At 45.5% G+C, this 20,186-nt stretch overlaps 1 protein-coding gene across 4 annotated transcripts in view; it reads left to right on the plus strand.

Annotated features, from left to right (window-relative positions):
- LMF1 (lipase maturation factor 1) overlaps positions 1 to 20,186 on the plus strand; it is a 438,974-nt gene that overhangs the window by 294,689 nt on the left and 124,099 nt on the right. For all 4 annotated transcript variants that reach the window (XM_075899802.1, XM_075899803.1, XM_014569758.3 and 1 more), the window contains one exon: positions 15,140 to 15,307. In XM_075899802.1, the coding sequence (XP_075755917.1) occupies positions 15,140 to 15,307 (168 nt within the window). The remainder of the gene's footprint in view (positions 1 to 15,139; positions 15,308 to 20,186) is intronic.

Here is a 20,186-nt window from a genome sequence, read left to right on the forward strand (position 1 = left end):
GAAAGATGCTGGAATAGAATAACTGCTTATATCAACCGTTTGTTGCTAGATAAGGGGGCGCCGGGTGGGAGCCAGCAAATCTATCTGCTCACTCTTGTACCAAAGTGATCCCGCTGTCTTGTAGCAGAAAAGAATAAGCGAACCCCAGCGTGACATATATTAAAGCAAAATGTAAAATAGCAAAGTCCATATGAACTGAGCAGAGGTATTTTCTAGCTGTCTAGTCTAACGTTTGGTATCGTTTTTCTCTAGGATTACGGGGGCTTTCACCTCATAAATTTGTGCCTGTTTTAGGTCGTTAATCTTTCTTTACATGTTGCCTTGCAATTTCAGAGCTTTGCCACCATCTGGGATCACATTTTAAATGGAGTTTCCACTCAGTACGTTCCTTTTCATGAAATTATATATATAAAAATATAATAAATATATCATGGCTGGTTGGTTTTAAATGTTTTCAGTGCTTTTGCAAGGGCTTACTCTGTGTGGAAAAGCTTGTCTTCTTTAATAGAGCGTCATAACAGCAACCAGTTAAAGGATCATATTTGCAATATGCCCATAATTGGCAATTTAAAATATTGGGGTATCATTTTGCCTTGTATTCTGCTGAGGAATGTGAGCTTTGTTGTTAGGACATATCACAGTCCATTCCGCATGTTATTGTCACTATTGCAAACAAAAGAAGGGGCAACACAGGGAGCAAATCCCAATGTAAGAGATGTCTCAGAGCAAAAAATACTAACGTGGGTAGCTTGATTTTTGGCAACGAATGTTCGGCTCTGTCTGAAGGCACGACGGAGGTGCCTGCATTTGAGGCCGGGTTTGAGGGCGGAAACAGGCTGAAAGGCTATGAGTTGTCATTGGCAGCGCCTATGCGGGCATGTCATGTGAAAGCCCATGGAAGGGGAGAGGGTGGGGGAACTCAAGAGAAAGGAAAAGCAACTTAACTCAGACAGGGACTTCTGTTGGCCAATTCGCGGAGGCAATGGAAGCAGGACAGAAAGGAGGAAGTGAAAGAGAGCTGCAGAATGATGTTGCCTGCCAAAGGATAGATTGGTGGATGTTGTTGACCGTGCAGCTGTCCAGAAAGGAGGGGTATTTGGGAACACTGGATGTGTCCATGGATTATGGAAATCCAGGGGGGAGGGAGGCCTGGGGCAGTTCCCAGAAGTGTGGACGCAAAGGCCGACTTCCTGCCTCAGCTGCTCCCCAACCAGAAGCCAAGTTCTCTCAGGGCTGTGTGCTACTATTGGCTGCCTCCTTTGTGGCTGGACAATTGCTGCCAGAGAGGGAGCTCTACATGAGGTAATGTTATCCTTCGATACACCCATTCTCCCTTGGATGTCTGCACAGATGTGTTCGAGGCCACTGAGTGGTCATGCCATGGTACTTGGCTCCTTCTGAACTCCACATCCATTAGGGTGTGGGGGCACTTCAGCCGACGGTGGGTCTGACCTGGACGGAGCAGTGGTGCTCCAGCCCGACCAGTCCGTGCCTGCCCCCATTCAAGCTGTTAACTGGTGAAACGTAACGTTTAACTGATTAAACGGGATTTTACATCCCTAATCTCCATCTGGTTGGACCCCTGGATCTCCCAGTGTCAGTCAAAGCTGAAGCTCCCTTAAGGGAACTTTGTAGAGAAAGCGGGGGATGGTGAAAGGAAGGTACCATGAAAGTGGCTCTCTTTCTCTCAACATCACCCAAATCAGGAGGCCCCGGATTCAGTATACCTGGGTCAGGAAGGATATTATTCCCAATCTAGCGTAGGGGCCATGTTGAGAGTGGTTATTTATACTAGGATCCCAGGGGAGCCAACTGAGGTCACTCAAGTAGGTTGATCTGCAAAGAATGGGGGAGCCATTCCCCAAAGCTGGTGGTTATTCCAGTGCTTAGCTTTACCAGCCCAGCACAAAACAGCTTCTCTGGTACTTTACTGGTTACCCAGAAGCCAACAACACAGTTTCCTTAAAGCAACCCAGCCTTAGGCCTCTACCAAGGCACCCAAGTCAAAAATAGAATTCTGTGGTTCGAAGAGACCTCAGGAAGTTTTCAAGTCCAACCCTCTGCCCAAAGCAGGACCAACCCCAACTCAATCAACGCAGCCAGGGCTCTGTGAAGATGGATTTTAAAAACCATCAAGGATGGAGATTCCACCACCTCCCTAGGCAACCCTTTCCAGTGCTTCACCATCCTCCTAGGGAAATCATTTTTCCTACTATCCAACCTAGACCTCCCCCACTGCAACTTGAGACCATTGCTCCTCATTCTGCCATCTGCCACCACTGAGAACAACCTCTCTCCAGCCTCTTTGGAACCCCCCTTCAGGGAGTTGAAGGCCACGATCAAATCCCCCCTCACTCTTCTTTTATGCAGACTAAATAAGCCAAAATCCCTCAAACTCCCCTCATATGTCGTGTGCTCCAGCCCCCTAATTATTTTGTTGCCCTCTGCTGGACTCTCTCCAATGTGTCCACATCCTTTCTGTAATGGAGGGGTGGGCAGAACTGGACGCAGTACTTCAGATGTGGCCTCACCAGTGCCGAATAAAGGGGAATAATAACTTCTGCTGGCAGTGCTCGTACTAATGCACCCTAATATGCCGTTAGCTTTCTCGGCTACAAGGGCGCACTGTATGATGAGGATCACTGATGATTTTGTTCATCATATCAGCAATTTCTACCAATCCCAATGAATCAGACACATTAGCTGCCAGGTTAATGAATAGTTCAGATCCTACCCCAAATACATGCTTACAGCCCACGTACAGACATGAGAGCAGTTCTGAGATCAGATTCCGAGTAGAGATGATAAGCTTTCTAGTTGCGAAGAATTCTTACAGAATTAGTCCATAGGTTATAGTCCAATATCCATATTCAGAGTTGAGTCCAAGCATGCTTGGAAATCTCAGTCTTGTAACTCAGATTTCCTTGGATGAAGTTTAATCAGATAAAAAAGATCAGGTCCCAAGGGTCTTTATATCACCCCAGGTTTCTCTGTACCATTCAGAGCCTTTAGTTGAACAATAGGAAAACCTCAAGACTTATTTCCTAAGCACCATTGGTAGCTAGCTACACAGAGTAACATCAAACAATTCTCCGTCATTCACACCTGATTTGCTGCATAGTTCAAAAAGAGAGGAATGTGGTGTGAATAGGAACCATTTGGCTACATTGTTAACCTGGAACAATCAGTGTAAACGCATCAGAACACAAACTTTATCTACCAGTTTGTCCATAAATCATAGAAACGTAGAACAGTAGAACTGGAAGGGACCCTGAGAGGCCATTAAGTCCAGTCCCCTGCCTTCATGGCAGGACCAAGCACTGTCTAGATCAGTGTTTCTCAACCAGTGGTACAGATACCCTCGGGGTACTCAAGAGAAGTCTGGGGAGTACATCAACTCAACTGAAATTTGGAGAAAACTGATTTTTTGTGTGATGTTTTACAGCGCTTTATTATTTTTGTACTTCTTACACCCAAAAATTTTATCGCCTGCCCAGCTATGATTAAGTTGTTTAAACCAATGTGTTGCAATGGTAGAAAAAAGTTTTGTGTGTCTGAAAACTGTAGGTACTGGGAGTAGTTTTTTGGTAAAAGGGGGTACTTTTAAAAAAAAGATTGAGAAACACTACTTTAGATCATCCCTGATAGACGTCTATCCAACCTTCTCGTAGATATCTCTTGAGATGGAGACTCCACAACCTCCCTCGCCATAAAGGCTGAATTTGAATAATTTATCCTGCAGGATGCTTAACCTATTCCGGTCATGTGTCACATAGGCTAATAGAAATAAAATAGAGATCGAAAAGGTCTCCTTCCTAAAATGAACCGTAGAACTTGCGAAATGCCATGCATTCTTTATCCCTACTGAGCTTTCAAGACTTCTCAGGATCAGGTCCTAAACATCATGTCATCTTGAGAGCCCCCATATCCACACCAGGGAGGGGACACGTGGCTTGTTACCGTGATGTGCAATGGCTTCAAGCTTCCCCTTATTTGATGAATGTTCCCCCTTGTATCCAGAGGGAGCGGTGGTTGCCAATTCTGCTTTCAGACAACCTCATTTTGGGTCTGCACATCCTAAACTCAGAACTCCGGTCATCTGAAGAAGTGGGCTGTGCCCACGAAAGCTCATGATACCACCTACGTGTTTTGTTAGTCTATAAAGTGCTACCAGACCATTTGTTGCTTTTTTCATGTAACTCTATTAGTCCCATTTCTGCTGGGTGTAACTGAAATCAGGCTCTGACCCATTCTCGCGGAGCCAATGTGGCATTTTGCTGATGCCATTAATAACAGACATTTTCCCCTTCAAACAGCCAACTGCAACAAGATCCTATAACTTCCCCAAGTCCTTAGGCCATCAGAGTCGAGATGTCTGTTGCAAGCTCTGCTGGTTATTGGAAAGCAGCTCTGAACAAATAAATAGCCCAAATGGCTCGGCCGTTTCGGCCGTAATTTTAGCTCTGTGCTCCTCCAAGAATGTACAAGATGAATAAGTGAATCTGTAATACATCTACAATTAATTCTATGTACGGCAGGCCGCCCCAGGGCTTGCTATGTAGGAATAATGTCAATAAACAGGTATGCTGTGGACCATGGAAATGTGGTCTTTATTAGTTGGGCAGGAAAGTTTTGACCATGCGCAAGGGTGCTGTCTGGAAAAGTAAACAGTTCAGTTATAGATCTGCTTTCTTCCCCCATCTAATTTGCTGGAATCCAAAATCTGCCACTTACACATACCTCTGGTAAACTATAAACCAATGGACATCTCTCTCTTTCTTCTCATTTACACTGGTGTAAATTGGGGCTGTCTCATCTTGAGCAGAGTTTGACTGGGTAAATAAATGTCCCATATGGAAAGCTTTCACCTACGTAAATGACTTTTCTTTGGGAACTTGAATGCAAATCCTCTGGGATATTTTAGACCACAGATGCATGTTTCATGGGAGAATTTCTCCCTTTCTCCTCTACCATTTGTAGCCATCGTTCTGTAAGAAACCCAATGCCCAGGCACGAAGCATTTCTCTGGTTTTTTTCTTGCTTTTAATGTTTGTTTCCAAGCCTGGCTGGGCATGGAGGAGAGACCTGTTTCTCCTTTGAAAACCCTCTCCATGCAGAAGGCCGTGGACAGGGGTTAAAAATGAACCAGCAGATTTTTTTTATACATATAAAGTAAAAATATATGCTCTACATCTGAAGTTTATTTAGGTCCTTTGGGACAGTGGCGCGGCTCTACGTCTCTAGTAAATTGCCAACATTTTATGGTTGTGCTGGCACCGAGTCAAACACACATCTCCTTGGCTTGTGTTGCTGTCTTAAAGCAGGCAAATTCCAGTATGTTTTTCTGTTCGCTGAATATTACTATTGACTGGACAAGGAAAGCCCTGCCCAGCCAGTTAACTTGTAGCTAACTTTCTTTTTATTAATAGTCCTACCAGGACTTAATTATTTTGATGTTTCATTACTAAAGAATCACCCCCCTCTGAACCACTCTCATGTTAGAGCTCTGCAGTTTAAAGTAGACACAACATTTTTATTTTGGATATGATTTTATATTTAATTGGCTGGCGTTAATTATAATTGGAAGTTTTCTGAGGGGTTATTTATCTATCTTTGTTCTTACATACAATATAGTGTGTGTGTGTGTGTGTGTGTGTGTGTGTGTGTGTGTGTGTGTGTGTGTGTGTGTTAAAGCTGGAATTTTCAAAAGGAGCCTAAAAGACAGGCACCCAATTCCCGTTGCATTTCTTTGGAAAATCCCAGTCCATGTGTTGATCCTCCACACCAAACCATCAAGTTGTGCAACAGCGAAGGTTGCTGCACTTGTATGTCACATACCTGATACAAAATCTGCGCTGATTAGGCCTCAGTTGGAGTATTATGTCTCATTCTGGGCACCGCATTTCAGGAAACATGTGGAGAAATTGGAGCAGGTCCAGAGAAGAGCAACAAGAATGATTAAAGGTCTAGAAGACATGACTTATGAGGGAAGAATGAAAGAGCTGGGTTTGTTTAGTTTGGAAAGAGAAGACTGAGACGGGACAAGATAGCGATTTTCAAATACCTAAAAGGCTGTTACAAGGAGGGGGAGAAAAATTGTTCTCCTTGACTTCTGATGATAGGACAAGAAGCAATAGACTTAAATTGTGGCAAGGGAGGTTTAGGATGGACATTAGAAAAAACTTCCTGTCAGAATGTTTAAAAACTGGAATCACCGAGGTCTGAAAGAATGTTTATACAGGCAGTCCCCGGGTTACGTACAAGGTAGGGACTGTAGGTTTGTTCTTAAGTTGAATTTGTATGTAAGTCGGAACTGGCGTTCAGATTCAGCCGCTGCTGAAACTGACCAGCGGCTGACTACAGGAAGCCTGAGGCAAAGTTGCTCTGCCCCGGGCTTCCTGGAATCAGCCGCTGATCAGTTTCAACAGCGGCTGAATCTGGACGCCTGGGACAGAGTAGCTGGGGCGCTGCCGGGTAGGTCCCTGCAGCGCCACACCTTGGCGCTGTGGGGACCAACCTGGCAGCACCCCAGCTGCTCTACTCCAGGTGTCCCCAAGTCAGCTGCTGCTGAAACTGATCAGCGGCTGATTCCAGGAAGCCTGGAGCAGAGCAACTTTGCCTCGGGCTTCCTGTAGTCAGCCGCTGGTCAGTTTCAGCAGCAGCTGACTTGGGGATGCCTGGGGTAGAGCAGCTGGGGGGCTGCCGGGTTGGTCCAGTAGCGCTGCTCCTCGGTGCTACTGGACCAACCCAGCAGCTTCCCAGCTGCTCTGCCCCAGGCGTCCTGATTCAGCCGCTGCTGAAACTGACCAGCAGCGGCTGAATCAGGATGCCTGGGGCAGAGCAGCTGGGGTGCTGCCAGGTTGGTCCAGTAGCGCCGAGGAGTGGCGCTGCGGGACCAACCTGGCAGCGCCCCAGCTGCTCTACCCCAGGCATCGGCGAGAAAAGCCTGGTCTGCTGGGGGGGGGGTGCAGCTACTGCGCCCCCCCCCCCAGCAGACCAGGGGGACGCGTGTGGCGGGACCGCCGAGGCGCGTCGCAGTCCCGCCGCCCGCATCCTCCACGGCTTTTCTCCGCGTCTCCCTAGTCTGCTGGGGACCCCCGCCCCCCCCCCCAGCAGACCAGGGAGACACGGAGCGGCTTTTCTCACCGCGGAGGACGTGGGCGGCGGGACCGCGGCGCGTCTGGGCAGTCCCGCCGCCCGTGTCCTCCGGGGCGAGAAAAGCCCCATTCGTAAGTACGGATCTGACATAAGTTGGATCCGTGTAACTCGGGGACTGCCTGTATATGTGGTGTATGTGTGGTGTCTCAATATAAAAACAAATTGTTATATCTCGAATATTTGAGTTTGTTGGACTGTTTGTTTGTTTCTTTGTTCAAGAATTCCTCCTAAATGGTAAAAGGACCACCAAATTCAGTAGACAGCTTCCTCTTATCAGAACTTAAAGCAAGGTCAGGGTTTAGGTGCACCAGGAAAATGGGATGTGCCTGGAATGAGATTGCTTTTCAGAAAACCACTTAGAAAAGAGACAGAATCACCAGGCATGTGAAAGGGGCTTTCTGGGAGCATTCCCTCCTCTCCCTCCCCCCCCCCCCCCCCAGTTTCTCAGTGGTGCACATCATAGTAAAAACCTCCATACAGATATGCAGATCGGATGCACCTGAGACATACCTGCAGTGTGATCCTTAGAAAGGATGTTGTGTGGAAATGATACTGTTTAGCTCACAAGTTTAACAAATGATAGTTGTGAAAGATTCTTTTGATTATTTAGGTAGCTAGGTGTTTGCTGTAGTCTCTGAGGTTGCACTCTGTGTTCTTTATGGAAACATGCTTAGGAATAGGACTATACCTGACTTGAATATGCTTTATGCAAAATACTGCATGTTACTTGATCACCGGAAAGCTTGTATTCCCTTGAATGTGCATTTTCTACATGTGTGCAGGTGCCATTTTTGTATCTGTATATTGACCGTAGATTTATTACCAATGTGTTGAGAAAAACCTATTTTCAGCCCATCAGGAACAACAGTGAAGAGGCTAGATACACAGCTAATAGGCCATTAACAAGAAACTACTGAGTGGGGGAGAATTGTCTTCCTGCAGACATGCTACAAAAGATATGTGGTCGTGTAACCCGATGGTGGAATCCATCTTGAATTTTGTATATTCCCACAAGGGTGTGGTGGTATTGGACAAAGGGAAATTCTATAGAAGGCAAGGGAAGGAAACAGCGATTGTCTTCAGCTGGCGTTACAGACTGTCATCCCGCCCCAAGAGAATACACAACACCTGAAAACAAAAGTACTGTAATGCCGGGGGAGAGGGCCAGAAAAAACTTTTTCCTGTGATTCTCAGCCTGAGGCTATGTCTAGACTACGTTCTGTTTTCGAAAAAGGATATGCAAATTCCATGAGAATTTGCATATCTTCTTCCGATCTCGCTTTCAAAAGAGGATCTTTTGAAAGTGAAAGTAGTTTGGACATGGGTTTTTTTCGGGAAAAAACCCTTTTTAGAAAAAACCACTCTTCCTTAAAAAAAAAACAAGGTTTACGTGGGGGTGGGAGGGTTTCAAAAAAGGAGTTTTTTTCCCAAAAAACCCACGTCCAGACTACTTTCACTTTTGAAAGATCCTCTTTCGAAAGTGAGATTGGAAGAAGATATGCAAATTCCCGCAGAATTTGCGTATCCTCTTTTTAAAAAAAAGTAGTTTAGACGTACCCTGAGTTTCACCATTCCCTAGTTTCGTTCCATAACTTCTCTTCGTGCCCCCTCTACTATTCCTGTGTTTGTGATGTTTGTACTGTTCATATGTGTGAACACAGTTATTTTGTCCGTTAATCCAAGTCATCCAAATTCATCCTGTTTCTTTCCATCTTTATTTATCGGTAGGTCCCTCCAGACCTTTATTCACTTTTATTTCTCTTCTCTGAAATACTTTCAATCAGTTAAATTTTCTGCAGGTGTTAACGCACTGGGATCTGAAAGAATGTGTGTATATGTGGTGTGTGTGTGGTGTTTCAATATAGAAACACGGGTGTGGTGTTTTTTCTTACTTGCGGAGGAGCGAAGCAGGGCCATAGATTTATTATAATCACTGATAGGTTGACCCACACAACCATGTTGTTGCAAACAACTTTAAAAGCATTTTGTGGGATTATCTACCATTGTCACTTATTCCAAGACTTATTCCTCTCCGTGTCAGCTGTAAGTTTGTCTTGCAGCTGGTTAATTTGATTCATAAACGGCTGCTGCAGATACTGAAGTGGATCACAAACCCTATCCCTTGTGCAGTTCTCCCACGTAGAACTTCTTGGAAGCTTTCTAGGAGGCACAAGGTTATGACTCAGCAAAGGAGTGGAGCTGGAGGTTTACTAACACCCCCAAACTAAACTCATTAAAAAGATGGACTGTTTCCCTCTTCCGATGGGTTTGACACGGACGCCTCTTCATGACACAGCAGAGATGTTTTCATAGGAAACAATTGCGCTAGGAAAGCACTCGGCATGCCAGAATTATATGGCTCGGTAGGTTTTTTCCTCTTAAATGCCAGCAGATGCTCCATGCACCTTTCCCCCGGCTTTGACAGTGCCAATGTGGGTATTCCTCAGGTGGAATGGGATGCTGGAGGTAGGGTGAAGGAGTGGAGGGGAAGCCACTCCATGTTTCTATGGGCAGCTGTTGACTTGAACACAAAAGGAAAACAGGGAGAGCTTTCCCAGTGCCACAGGTGCCTGTGTGTCAGGGTTGCTGGGGGCAACTCTGTCTCTCAGATTTGCTCTGGACCTCTTCTTTAGCCTCAACACCCTCTCCTGAGTAAATACTTGTTTCTCACTGGGAAAGCTACAAAGCGCTACACCCGTGCTTCACAACCATATGGAATGCATTCCGAAAGAACACACACACAGCACACGCTCCTTTGGGCTTTTCACTTCTTTTGCTCCCCCTCTTCTCCTCACCTATTTTTTAACTAATCTCTCTTTCTCTCTCTCTCACACACACGTGTGTGTGTGAACGCACACACACTTTCCTGTTACTTCCCATAGTTGACTTACACAAGATTTATGGTTTTGAAAGGTGGCTACAGTGTAGGAGAGGAAGGTTACATTATTGATAATGCCTTGATAGGCTCCATATGCCTAAAACCGTTTCCCATCAAAAACACTTCTTTCCCTCCCTCAACAAATCCTCCAGGGAGCCATGTGTTCTCTGTGGTGGAGTTGCTGCCGTGTTAGAATGTTGAGCTCTTGGGTCGGGGACTTATTTGACTCCTCTCGTCTATTGTACATCTTCTCCTCTACCAACATGTGCATGTAGATACTGAGAAACAGGAAGGAAAAAGGCACTGTGCTAGCATGAACTGTGTTACTGACTCCATGACAAATTGCGGAGCTCCATCTCGTCTTTTTTTCTCTGCTTTGTACTTTGGGATGACGATTATTGATAACTAATATGGCTGCTCACCACGTAGGTCAGGTCTGCACTTACCCCGAGATGGACATTCCAGAGATTGATCTTTTGTGGTTTGATTTATCATGTCTAGTTAGGCCCCATTAAATCAACCCGGAACTCATTGATCCCGGAACTCTACAAGGTTGTGAGGAGTAAGGGAAGTCGACGGGAGAGTTTCTTCCGTTGACTTCCCGCAGTGGGTATGCTGCAGAAATTCTGCTGAAGTCGACTCCAGCTATGCTATTCTTCTAGATGGAGTTGTGTATCCTAGGTTGACTTTTTCCAGTAGCGTAGAGCTTTCCTGAGTCTGATGAGGATCTGGGATAAAGATCAAAAAATCCATTTGCATTTTCTGGCTTGTCTTCACACACATACAAATGTCTTTTTTAAGCAAGGACTCAGGCTTGGTCTGCCTACCTATCAAACAATGAAGGTGACAATGGTTCTTTGTCTTTGAAGAATCTCATGATACCATCTAGATGTTTCATCAGTCTTTAAGTGTTTCCTGACTCTTTGTTGTTTGCTAATTAATGGTTCTTATCTGCCCTCTTTGGCTCTCTAGTCTTTAGGTGCTTATAGACTATTTGTTTTCCCTATTGCTTTCCAGCTCCGCTTTCCCTTGAAAATATTTTTTGCCCACTGCCTTTTCTTGTCCCGCCCCCCTTCCCAATTTTCCCTTCTTCCACCTTCCCCCCCATCTTCCCTATTTATTTTGGTCCTAAACATCCAACACTCCAGTCATCTGAATAAGTGGGCTGTGCCCACGAAAGCTCATGATACCATACATGTTTTGTTAGCTTATAAAATGCTACCAGACTATTTGTTATTTTTTCAGTTTACCTGTACAGACTAACTCGGATATCCCAAAAGCTTACAAAGGTTTCCCAGCATAGCTGTGTCAGTAAGGAGTGTGGAGAAAAAAAATCCCGCCCCCTAACAGAGACAGCTATACCGGCAAAATCTCAGAGTCAGCACAACTGTACCAACAGAAGAGTGCTTTTATTGGCCTAACCGATGTCGTTCTGAGAGCTACCGTGCCTATGCTGGCAGACCTCCCTTTTCTAGTATTCACAACGCTTTCATGATGCCAGCAGAACTAGGCCAGCAAAGGCTCCGTAGCATGGATGAGATTTGCAGTCGTAGTTTTGCATGGGACTCCTCCCCCATGTCCATTTTCTTCCCATACAGAAGGGGGAGCTTCAGAGACGTAGGAAAGTGTGGATGCCTCTCTGAACAGAACCTCTGCGGTCCGGCAATCCCATGGGAACATGTTTCTCAACACCTGGGTTTGTTGTGCCCCACAGTCGCTGCCTTTCTCAAGGGTCTAGTTATCTTCACTTCTGGTTCTTCCCAAAAGTGAGGTAGCTAAGAGATGTGGGCATGTCTTCACAGCACACCGACTGCAAGATAAAATAGAAGAGGGGTGCGGGTGGGTGTGTCTCATCTTTACCTCACTTTGTTGTTTTAATTTCAGAATTAAAGGACCGTCTCCTCCCATACAAACCCACCCGGGGATTGAGGTCCGCTGAGGAGGCTCTGCTCTGTGTTCCTCCGTTTATGGAGAGAAGGTTGACATCTACATGGACCAGGGCCTTCTCAGCCTTTGCCCCTAGGCTATGGAATTCTCTCCCCCGGACAGTCACCAGGCAACAACGTTGGTACTGTTTTGGCGCCAGGCCAATGCCGCCATTTTACCCGTGCTTGTATTGGTGTTTAGGTGTGTGTCTTGAGGTGTTTTAACAGGTTTTCTGCCCCCCCCCCTTGGGGTTCTGTATTTTACTTTTATATAGTCCTTTAAAAATATTTTGTTGTCTTTTAAAAATATTTTGTAAGCCACCTCAAATATTTTAGAGAGGTGCAGTAAAATTATTTTCAATAAATAAATAATTTGCAGGCCTTCAACCCACTTGTCCCTTCCCCCCATGTTGCTGGGTATAATTACACCCTGTAAAGCTGACACCATATCCAGTTTGGCTTTGATTACATAATCCACACACACTTGCTCTCCTTTCCAAACGGAAAAATATTGCCCAGCAGTTTTGGAGTCAAGGTGGAATAAAGAAAACAACCTTTGATGAATCTCTCTGTAGTAGTGGGGATTGCTTGTGAAGACTCAAACATCCAGATTAATTTAAAACAGCTCCCAAGTGACGGGGAGGAGGGGAAAGGGGCCCCCAATGGCATTTCAAACTGATCATCCTGCAGAACCAGGATGTATGAATACCATAACCTTCAACCCCCTAGTCGTATTGGCCTTGGCAGAGTTCCTTGACCCCTTGGATTGCTCCATCCTGTCCTAGTGTTAAAGGAAGGAAGGATGCGGTCTTTTGTCCTGGGGCGGGGTGGGGGCGGGTTACAACAGCCTTAGACCCAGATAAAGCAACAGCTTTATTAATTCCAGCTTTGCTAATAGGGAATTACAATAGTTGTGGGATTTGGCCAGGAGCGCGGACTCCATTGTCATGCATAGTACAATATTTTCCCTTGTTTGTCGTTTGGATTTTGCTACAAATAATTTGAAGATGTGTTGTGTCTCCTTCAATTAAAACAGTGATTTTCAGCTATTGTTTTTGCTGTCAGGATTTTCAAACAAGGCTAATAAATATGAACGTTTGCTAGACATGCAAAGGCGAATTCTTAGCTACTTTTTTTTTTAATGGAGCATTTTTATCTGGGGAGGTTATTCGCTGCCACGAGTTTGTTTTCGTCTGAGTGATGGAAGAAGCAGGTTTATTGCACTGCATGGAAAAGTTCCCGGTGTCAGAAAACATCAGGATGCTATACAAATAATGTGGTGCAAACACTAGCATCTTAAATTGACATCACACATTTGGAGTCATTTAGTTAGAATGTAAACATGCTGAAATGGAGCCCACCTCTGTGAATCAGAAGCCCTGACTTCCTTTTCTTTCCTGGTTCTGTGATTGAATAGGAGATGTAATCTCCAGGGCTGTGTCCAGACTCCATGCCTCCGTCGACGGAGGCATGTAGATTAGCCAGATCGGAAGAGGGAAATGAAGCCGCGATTAAAATAATCGCGGCTTCATTTAAATTTAAATGGCTGCCCCGATCTGCCGATCAGCTGTTTGTCGGCAGATCGGGGGAGTCTGGACGCGATGCCCCGACAAAGAAGCCTTTCTTCATCGACACAGGTAAGCCTCGTGAAACCAGGTTTACCTGTGTCGATGAAGAAAGGCTTCTTTGTCGGGGCATCGCGTCCAGACTCCCCCGATCTGCCGACAAACAGCTGATCGGCAGATCGGGGCAGCCATTTAAATTTAAATGAAGCCGCGATTATTTTAATCGCGGCTTCATTTCCCTCTTCCGATCTGGCTAATCTACATGCCTCCGTCGAAGGAGGCATGTAGTCTAGACACACCCCAGGAATGCAACACCTTTCTCTTTCCCTGTGTTCTTCTAGCTGTATCGCCTCTTTTATGCTACTTACCACTTGTTTTGATCTCTGTTGAGGAGGAGGATTTATAAGGGAGAAGCATTAAGTAACCGCTAGGGATGTGAATGGGTTACTAGATACTGGTTTCAGAGGGGGTAGCTGAGTTAGTCTGTAACTGGAAAAACTTAAAAAGCAACAAATAGTCTAATAGCACCTTAAAGACCAACAAAACATGGAGATGGGCAAAACCCACTTCTTCAGATGACTGGAGTATTCAAAGTCCAGATCCAAGAATAAATAAGGGAAGGGACAGGGGGGAAGATGGGGAGGAAGGAGAAAACAGATAGCGAATAGATTCTTCGGATGAGTTAGTCTGTATAGGATAGATTGTTTAAGTTACAAGAGGCTGATAAGAACAATTCGCACCTCCATTGGTTGGTTGGTTGGTTAAGTCATTAGGATGTGGAAGGTAAAGTGGGAGCCAGCTGATGTCTCTGTTCATTCCATTCTGATAAGAATTAAACTTGTAAATGAAGTTACGTTCCAACCCTTCCCTGTGTATTTGGCTTGTGGAATTGGCCTGAAACAACCCGGTGACTTGGAAATCCATTCATGCGTGCCCAAACGGGTTAAAGTGTTCTCCAACCAGCCTTTTTGGATATCTGATTTGTGTCCATTCATTCTTTCCCATAGTGACTGTCCTGCTAACTGGATACCGGTTAACTGGTACTTGGGAGCCGCCCCCTGCTCACAACCCACCATGGGTGGAGGGATGCTCCAGTCCCGCAAGAGTTGGGAGCCTGCATGGGGGAATGGGAGTAGAAGTTGCTGCCTGCCCTTCCTCTCCTCCCCCCCCCCCCCACCTTAGGGGCTGCCAGCTGTTTCTTCTACAGATGGTTTAGCTGGTTAGCTGATTAATCAGTATTTTTCATCCCTTGCAATCACACAGCGTCTACAGAATTAGAGCTGATCAGATAACTCCAGTTTTGTCTGTGGGGAGGCTTCTTGTGAAAATGGCTAATTTTTTTTGCTGGGAAAAAAAATGGAACCTAAATCTGTAAAGGATTCGGGGTTTTGGAAGAAAAAAAGTGTCCCCAGATTTTGGTTTCACAGCAAGAAAATGCCAAAGTAAGAATGCGAGGGAAATGGTCTTCTAAAAATGGCATTGAGGTGGTGGCAGGAGGAAATCGTTTTCTCGTAGAATGTTTCAATACAATAGGTTCCACTGGCTCTGTTAGTAGGGGTAGTGGATGCAGAGGAAGTCTACTGCCCCGTGACACTTTTTCTTCTCTCTTTCAGACCCAGCCTGTACCCAACCCACTTGCCTATTACATGCATCGGTCCCCATGGTGGTTTCACCAGTTTGAGACCTTATGCAATCACTTCATTGAGCTGGTGGTGCCGTTTTTTATCTTCATGGGACGGCGCATGTGCATCATTCACGGCGTGCTACAGATTCTCTTCCAGGTAAGACATTCCTACTTTGGCCTGATTAGCATCGCAGCTTCGTGAGTGGTTGCTGGAACATTTGGAAGACTCTGGAAGCCACCTCCTATTTTTATACATCTTGCAGCATGACTGTATAAGGTCTCAGGAAATACATTAACATCTAGGGCAGAGGCACCGGATGGTTCAGGTTAGGTCACTCGTTGAAATCCAGCCCAAGTTGATGGTTATTCAAAATCAGTGGCTGATACCTCTTTGCAAAGCTGCTGGGGGCATGTCTGGTCTGATGCATGAAGGCATCCCTGCCGATTTATCTACATCACAATTAGCATTGTTGTGAGCCGAGAGACCAACATTAATAGAGGGATTAAAATAATCGCTACAGTTGGGTCATAGCTCCAGCTGACGGAGTTGGTAGTGTTGGATGAAATTTCACTATTTATCAAAAATCGATCTTTTTATGAAAACATTTAATTTTTTTTTCAAACATTTCTATTCTCTGAAGAACATTGACAAATATGGATGGGAAAATGTAGCCTCTTCAATGTTGGTTTCGTTTTTCTGCGCGGCCAGATTTTATGACTTTACTTTGAATTTTAAAATGGTCCATATTTTAAAGTTAAAATGTTTAATGTAACAAGGCAATCCATGAAAAACTCAAAAGTGGAAAATCCTAGACTGTTCCTTTGCTAATTCCTCTCCAAGTCTTTTCCCTCAAAGTAAATTGCTTCTTAATTAAACTGCAGCCATTCTGAATCTCAGGTGCAACTTTTGATTGTTAAATAAGAACGGCCACACCGGGTCAGACCAAAAGTGCATCTAGCCCAGTATCCTGACTGCTGACAGTGGTCAATGCCAGATGCCCCAGAGGGAGTGAACAGAACAGATAATCATCGTGTTACCCCCTCCCCTGTCATCCATTTCCAGACAAACAGAGGCTAGGGACACCATTCCTACCCATCCTGGCTAATAGCAATTAATGGACCTAACCTCCATGAATTTATCCTGCTCTTTTTGAACCCTGTTAAAGTCCTGGCCTTCATATCTTCTGGCAAGGAGTTCCATAGGTTGACTATGCACTGAGTGAAGAAAAACTTCCTTCTGTTTGTTTTAAACCTGCTGCCTATTCATTTCATTTGGTGACCTCTAGTTCTTATATTATGGAACAAGTAATTAATTTTTCATTATTCACTTTTTCCATGCCGGTCATGATTTTATAGACCTCGATCATATCCCCCTTTAGTCTCCTCTTTTCTAAATTGAAAAGTCCAAGTCTTTTTAATCTCTCTTCATATGGGACCCGTTCCAAACCCGTAATCATTTTTGTTGCCTTTTTCTGAACCTTTTCCAATGCCAATATATCTTTTTTGAAATGAGGCGACCACATCTGTATGCAGCATTCAAGATGTGGGCGTCCCATGGTTTTATGTAGAGTCAATAAGATATTCTCTGTCTTATTCTCCAGCCCTTTTTTAATAATTCCTAATATCCTATTTGCTTTTTTGACTGCTGCTTCACACTGAGTGGATGTTTTCAGAGAACTATCCACAGTGACTCCAAGATCTCTCTCTTCAGTATTTGTAGCTAACTTAGTCCCCATCATTTTGTATGTATAGTTGGGATTATTTTTTCCAATGTGAATTACTTTACATTTAGCAACACTACATTTCATTTGCCATTTTGTTGCCCAATCACTTAATTTAGTGAGATCTTTTTGAAGTTCTTCATGGTCTGCTTTGGTCTTAACTATCTTGAGCATCATAGGGGTAGCTGAGTTAGTCTGTAACTGGAAAAACTTAAAAGCAATGAATAGTCACACTAGAGAGGCATCAGTTTAGCAGTGGAGGGAAGGACGGTGCTAGGAATCCTAGAACCCCACGGGTGCCAGCTGGACAGCAGAGGGAAGGACGGCGCTAGGACCCCGTGGGTGCCAGCTGCTTCCACACCTGCCGGAATTTGAAACTGAGCGTGAAGCGTCTGGCAGGGGAGGCGCCGGGGAGGGGGCAGGCTGAGCATGTGCAGAACACAGCTGGTGCACAGGCCCCGTCTGCGACTACAGCCCCCATAATCTCCTTCGCCACCAGTGGGTCCAAGGTGCCGCCCATTGGGCTGCAGCATCCAGGTCCTCCCCTGTAGCCCGCCCCTCAGTTGGCCTGAGGGCACATCAGTCTGGCTTGAAGCAGACTGGCCCCAAGCACTGGAGGGAGTCCCACGTGGCGGTGGGACAGGCAAGGGGGCTGGGGTTTGGGGGGCCCGGGCAGGTTAAAGTGCTCTTCAACAGGTTTCTGTGTGTTCTCTGTATCTTGCGCAGTCGAGCATCACCTGCAAATTTTGCCTCCTCCCTGTTTACCCCTTTCTCCAGATCATTTACAAATAAGTTGAATAGGATTGGTCCCAGGTCTTTTGTTCAATGTCTCTTCAGCAGGGGGAAGCTCGTATACTGAAGCTATTAGAGCTTTTGGGACTAGTAGGGGTGTAAAATCTTGTTGAAAATGCTAACCAGTTAAATTGTATGTTTAACTAATTAAGTGGCCTGAAAGCCTGCTGCTCCAGCGGGGCTGGGGGCCAGTTAAATGGTCAAGCATGCCATTAAGGCGAATGCTTACCGGGTAACCAGTTAACCCTTTATATCTGTAGTAAATACATGTGATAGGTAAACTGGAGAACAACATATAAATCAGCTATGGGCAGCCTAAACTAGTGAGTGGGCCACTTGAGTGGATCTCTGTCATCAAAGTAGACTACAAGATTGTCGTAACCAGTTAAATTGTTATTTAAAACAAATAAAAGGAAGTTCTTCTTCACACAGCGCATAGTTAATCTGTGGAACTCCTTGCCTGAGGAGGTTGTGAGGGCTAGGACTGTAACAGGGTTTAAAAGAGAACTAGATACATTCCTGGAGGTTAAGTCCATTAATGGCTATTAGCCAGGATGGGTAAGGAATGGTGTCCCTCGCCTCTGTTTGTCAGAGGGTGGAGATGGATGGCAGGAGAGAGATCGCTTGATCATTACCTGTTCGATTTACTCCCTCTGGGGGTATGTCTACACTACCCCGCTAGTTCGAACTAGCGGGGTAATGTAGGCATACCGCACTTGTAAATTTCACGAGGAGTAACGGTAGTTCGAACTAGGAAGCCTAGTTCGAACTACCTAGTTCGTGCCCCGTGTAGCCGCGCTGCACGGGGTTCGAACCAGCGGGGTTTTAAAAATGGCGGCTCCCCGCTTATGCAAATGAAGCCCGGGAAATTCAAATCCCAGGCTTCATTTGCAAGTGCGGTATGCCTACATTACCCCGCTAGTTCGAACTAGTGGGGTAGTGTAGACATACCCTGGGACACCTGGCATTGGCCACTGTCGGCAGACAGGACACTGGGCTGGATGAATCTTTGGTCTGACTCACTATGGCCATTCTTATGTAACCAAGGTAACCCAGAGTCTCCCAGGATAGGGTAGTGTTTTAACTGGGGTTGCATATCTAGAATTGGTGGGGTGTGCCGTTTGAACGTTAGCCACGCTCTGGCTGCAGAGTCCTGCATTGCTCTCTCAGTTGTTGTGTGCAATCAACACGCACCTCCCTTCACGTGCCCTGGCTGTACACGTGTGTCACTTCAGTAATACCAGTCGGGGAAAAAAAAACAACCTACACGGATGGAAACCAGTGGAGTCTGGCAACCCTGTGCGTGGGCAACGGTAAACGAAATGTCTCTGGGGACACACGTAGAACCCCAAAGAGCCACCACAGGTATAAACTGCCTGGGTAAATCAGAAAAATGCTGATTGGGTTTTAAAAGACTGACATGAAAGCAGGGGAGTTCTGGGTCTGTGATGAAATGCCCCACCTCCCCAATCACACCCTATAGCAAGTACCACAGCACATGTGGCCTGTTTGCTCTCCTTTCACACCTCGTGGTGCATTTCTGATGCCATTTGATGCGTTGTGAAGTCTCTCTTGGGCGCTCCATTCAGCGGCAAGTGGGAACCAAAGCCGGGACGTGGTGCAATGGGTTAGAAATTGGTGTGATTGTCTCTGTCCTGGGACAATCCGAGCCTCTCACTTGAAAAAAATAAATCCTATCCAGGTGAGAGTCTTTGATCTGTCAGAACGTAGTGCCCACGCACAGGTCATCCTACACGCTGTACCCGGCAGTACACCCATACGGAACTAGTCAGTGTTTCTGGAGGAGAAGCGTGATTGTTGTAAAAATGATGATGCCTTAGGAGGCTAAGGAAATTGTTCGCTGTGTCTCCTCTCTTTTACCCACATGTGGATTATTATTTAAGAGCGGTATCCTGTCACATGTGCTGTGCAAATATACAAGCCTCAAGGCAACCCTTTGGAATCCCATCTCTCGGTGTTAACCTTTGTGCGTCACGGTAGCATCGGCTCGATTTATGTGGTTACATAAGATCTTCTGTGGCGGCAACTGTGTGTTCTTCAGTGTGCTCGACAGAATAATTTCCCCATCGCTGTGGCATTTCTAAGGTGCCTGTTCCTTCAGAACCTGAGCATGTCACAGCGTTTGGAGAAATGAATACCACATGCATTGGTGCACAGGTGCTCTTCTGCTCCACTCTTCTAGTTTTACAGTGTAAGGGCCCAGTGGATCTATAGAAATGTAGTTGATCTATAGACCTTATTTGCTTGAAAACAAGACATTTTCCGATAACTGCCTAGGTAAATCCGATAAGGGCGGCCCCTTTTCCTGTTGTGGTGAACACTACAGAGCATTGCTAGAAAACCAGGTCTGCGTAGGTAATGGATTGTGCTTAACTCCTTCATATGTGAGATCACCTAAATATTCAGGTACTAGCACTAGATTGGCTTGTTAAAATTCAACCATGAGGTAGCAGAGCTGTAAAATCACATTTAGTTGGTGAACAGGTTAACTGGTTAAAGGAG

Source organism: Pelodiscus sinensis, chromosome 16 (genome assembly GCF_049634645.1).
Source record: "Pelodiscus sinensis isolate JC-2024 chromosome 16, ASM4963464v1, whole genome shotgun sequence".
Classification (NCBI taxonomy): Eukaryota; Metazoa; Chordata; order Testudines; family Trionychidae; genus Pelodiscus; species Pelodiscus sinensis.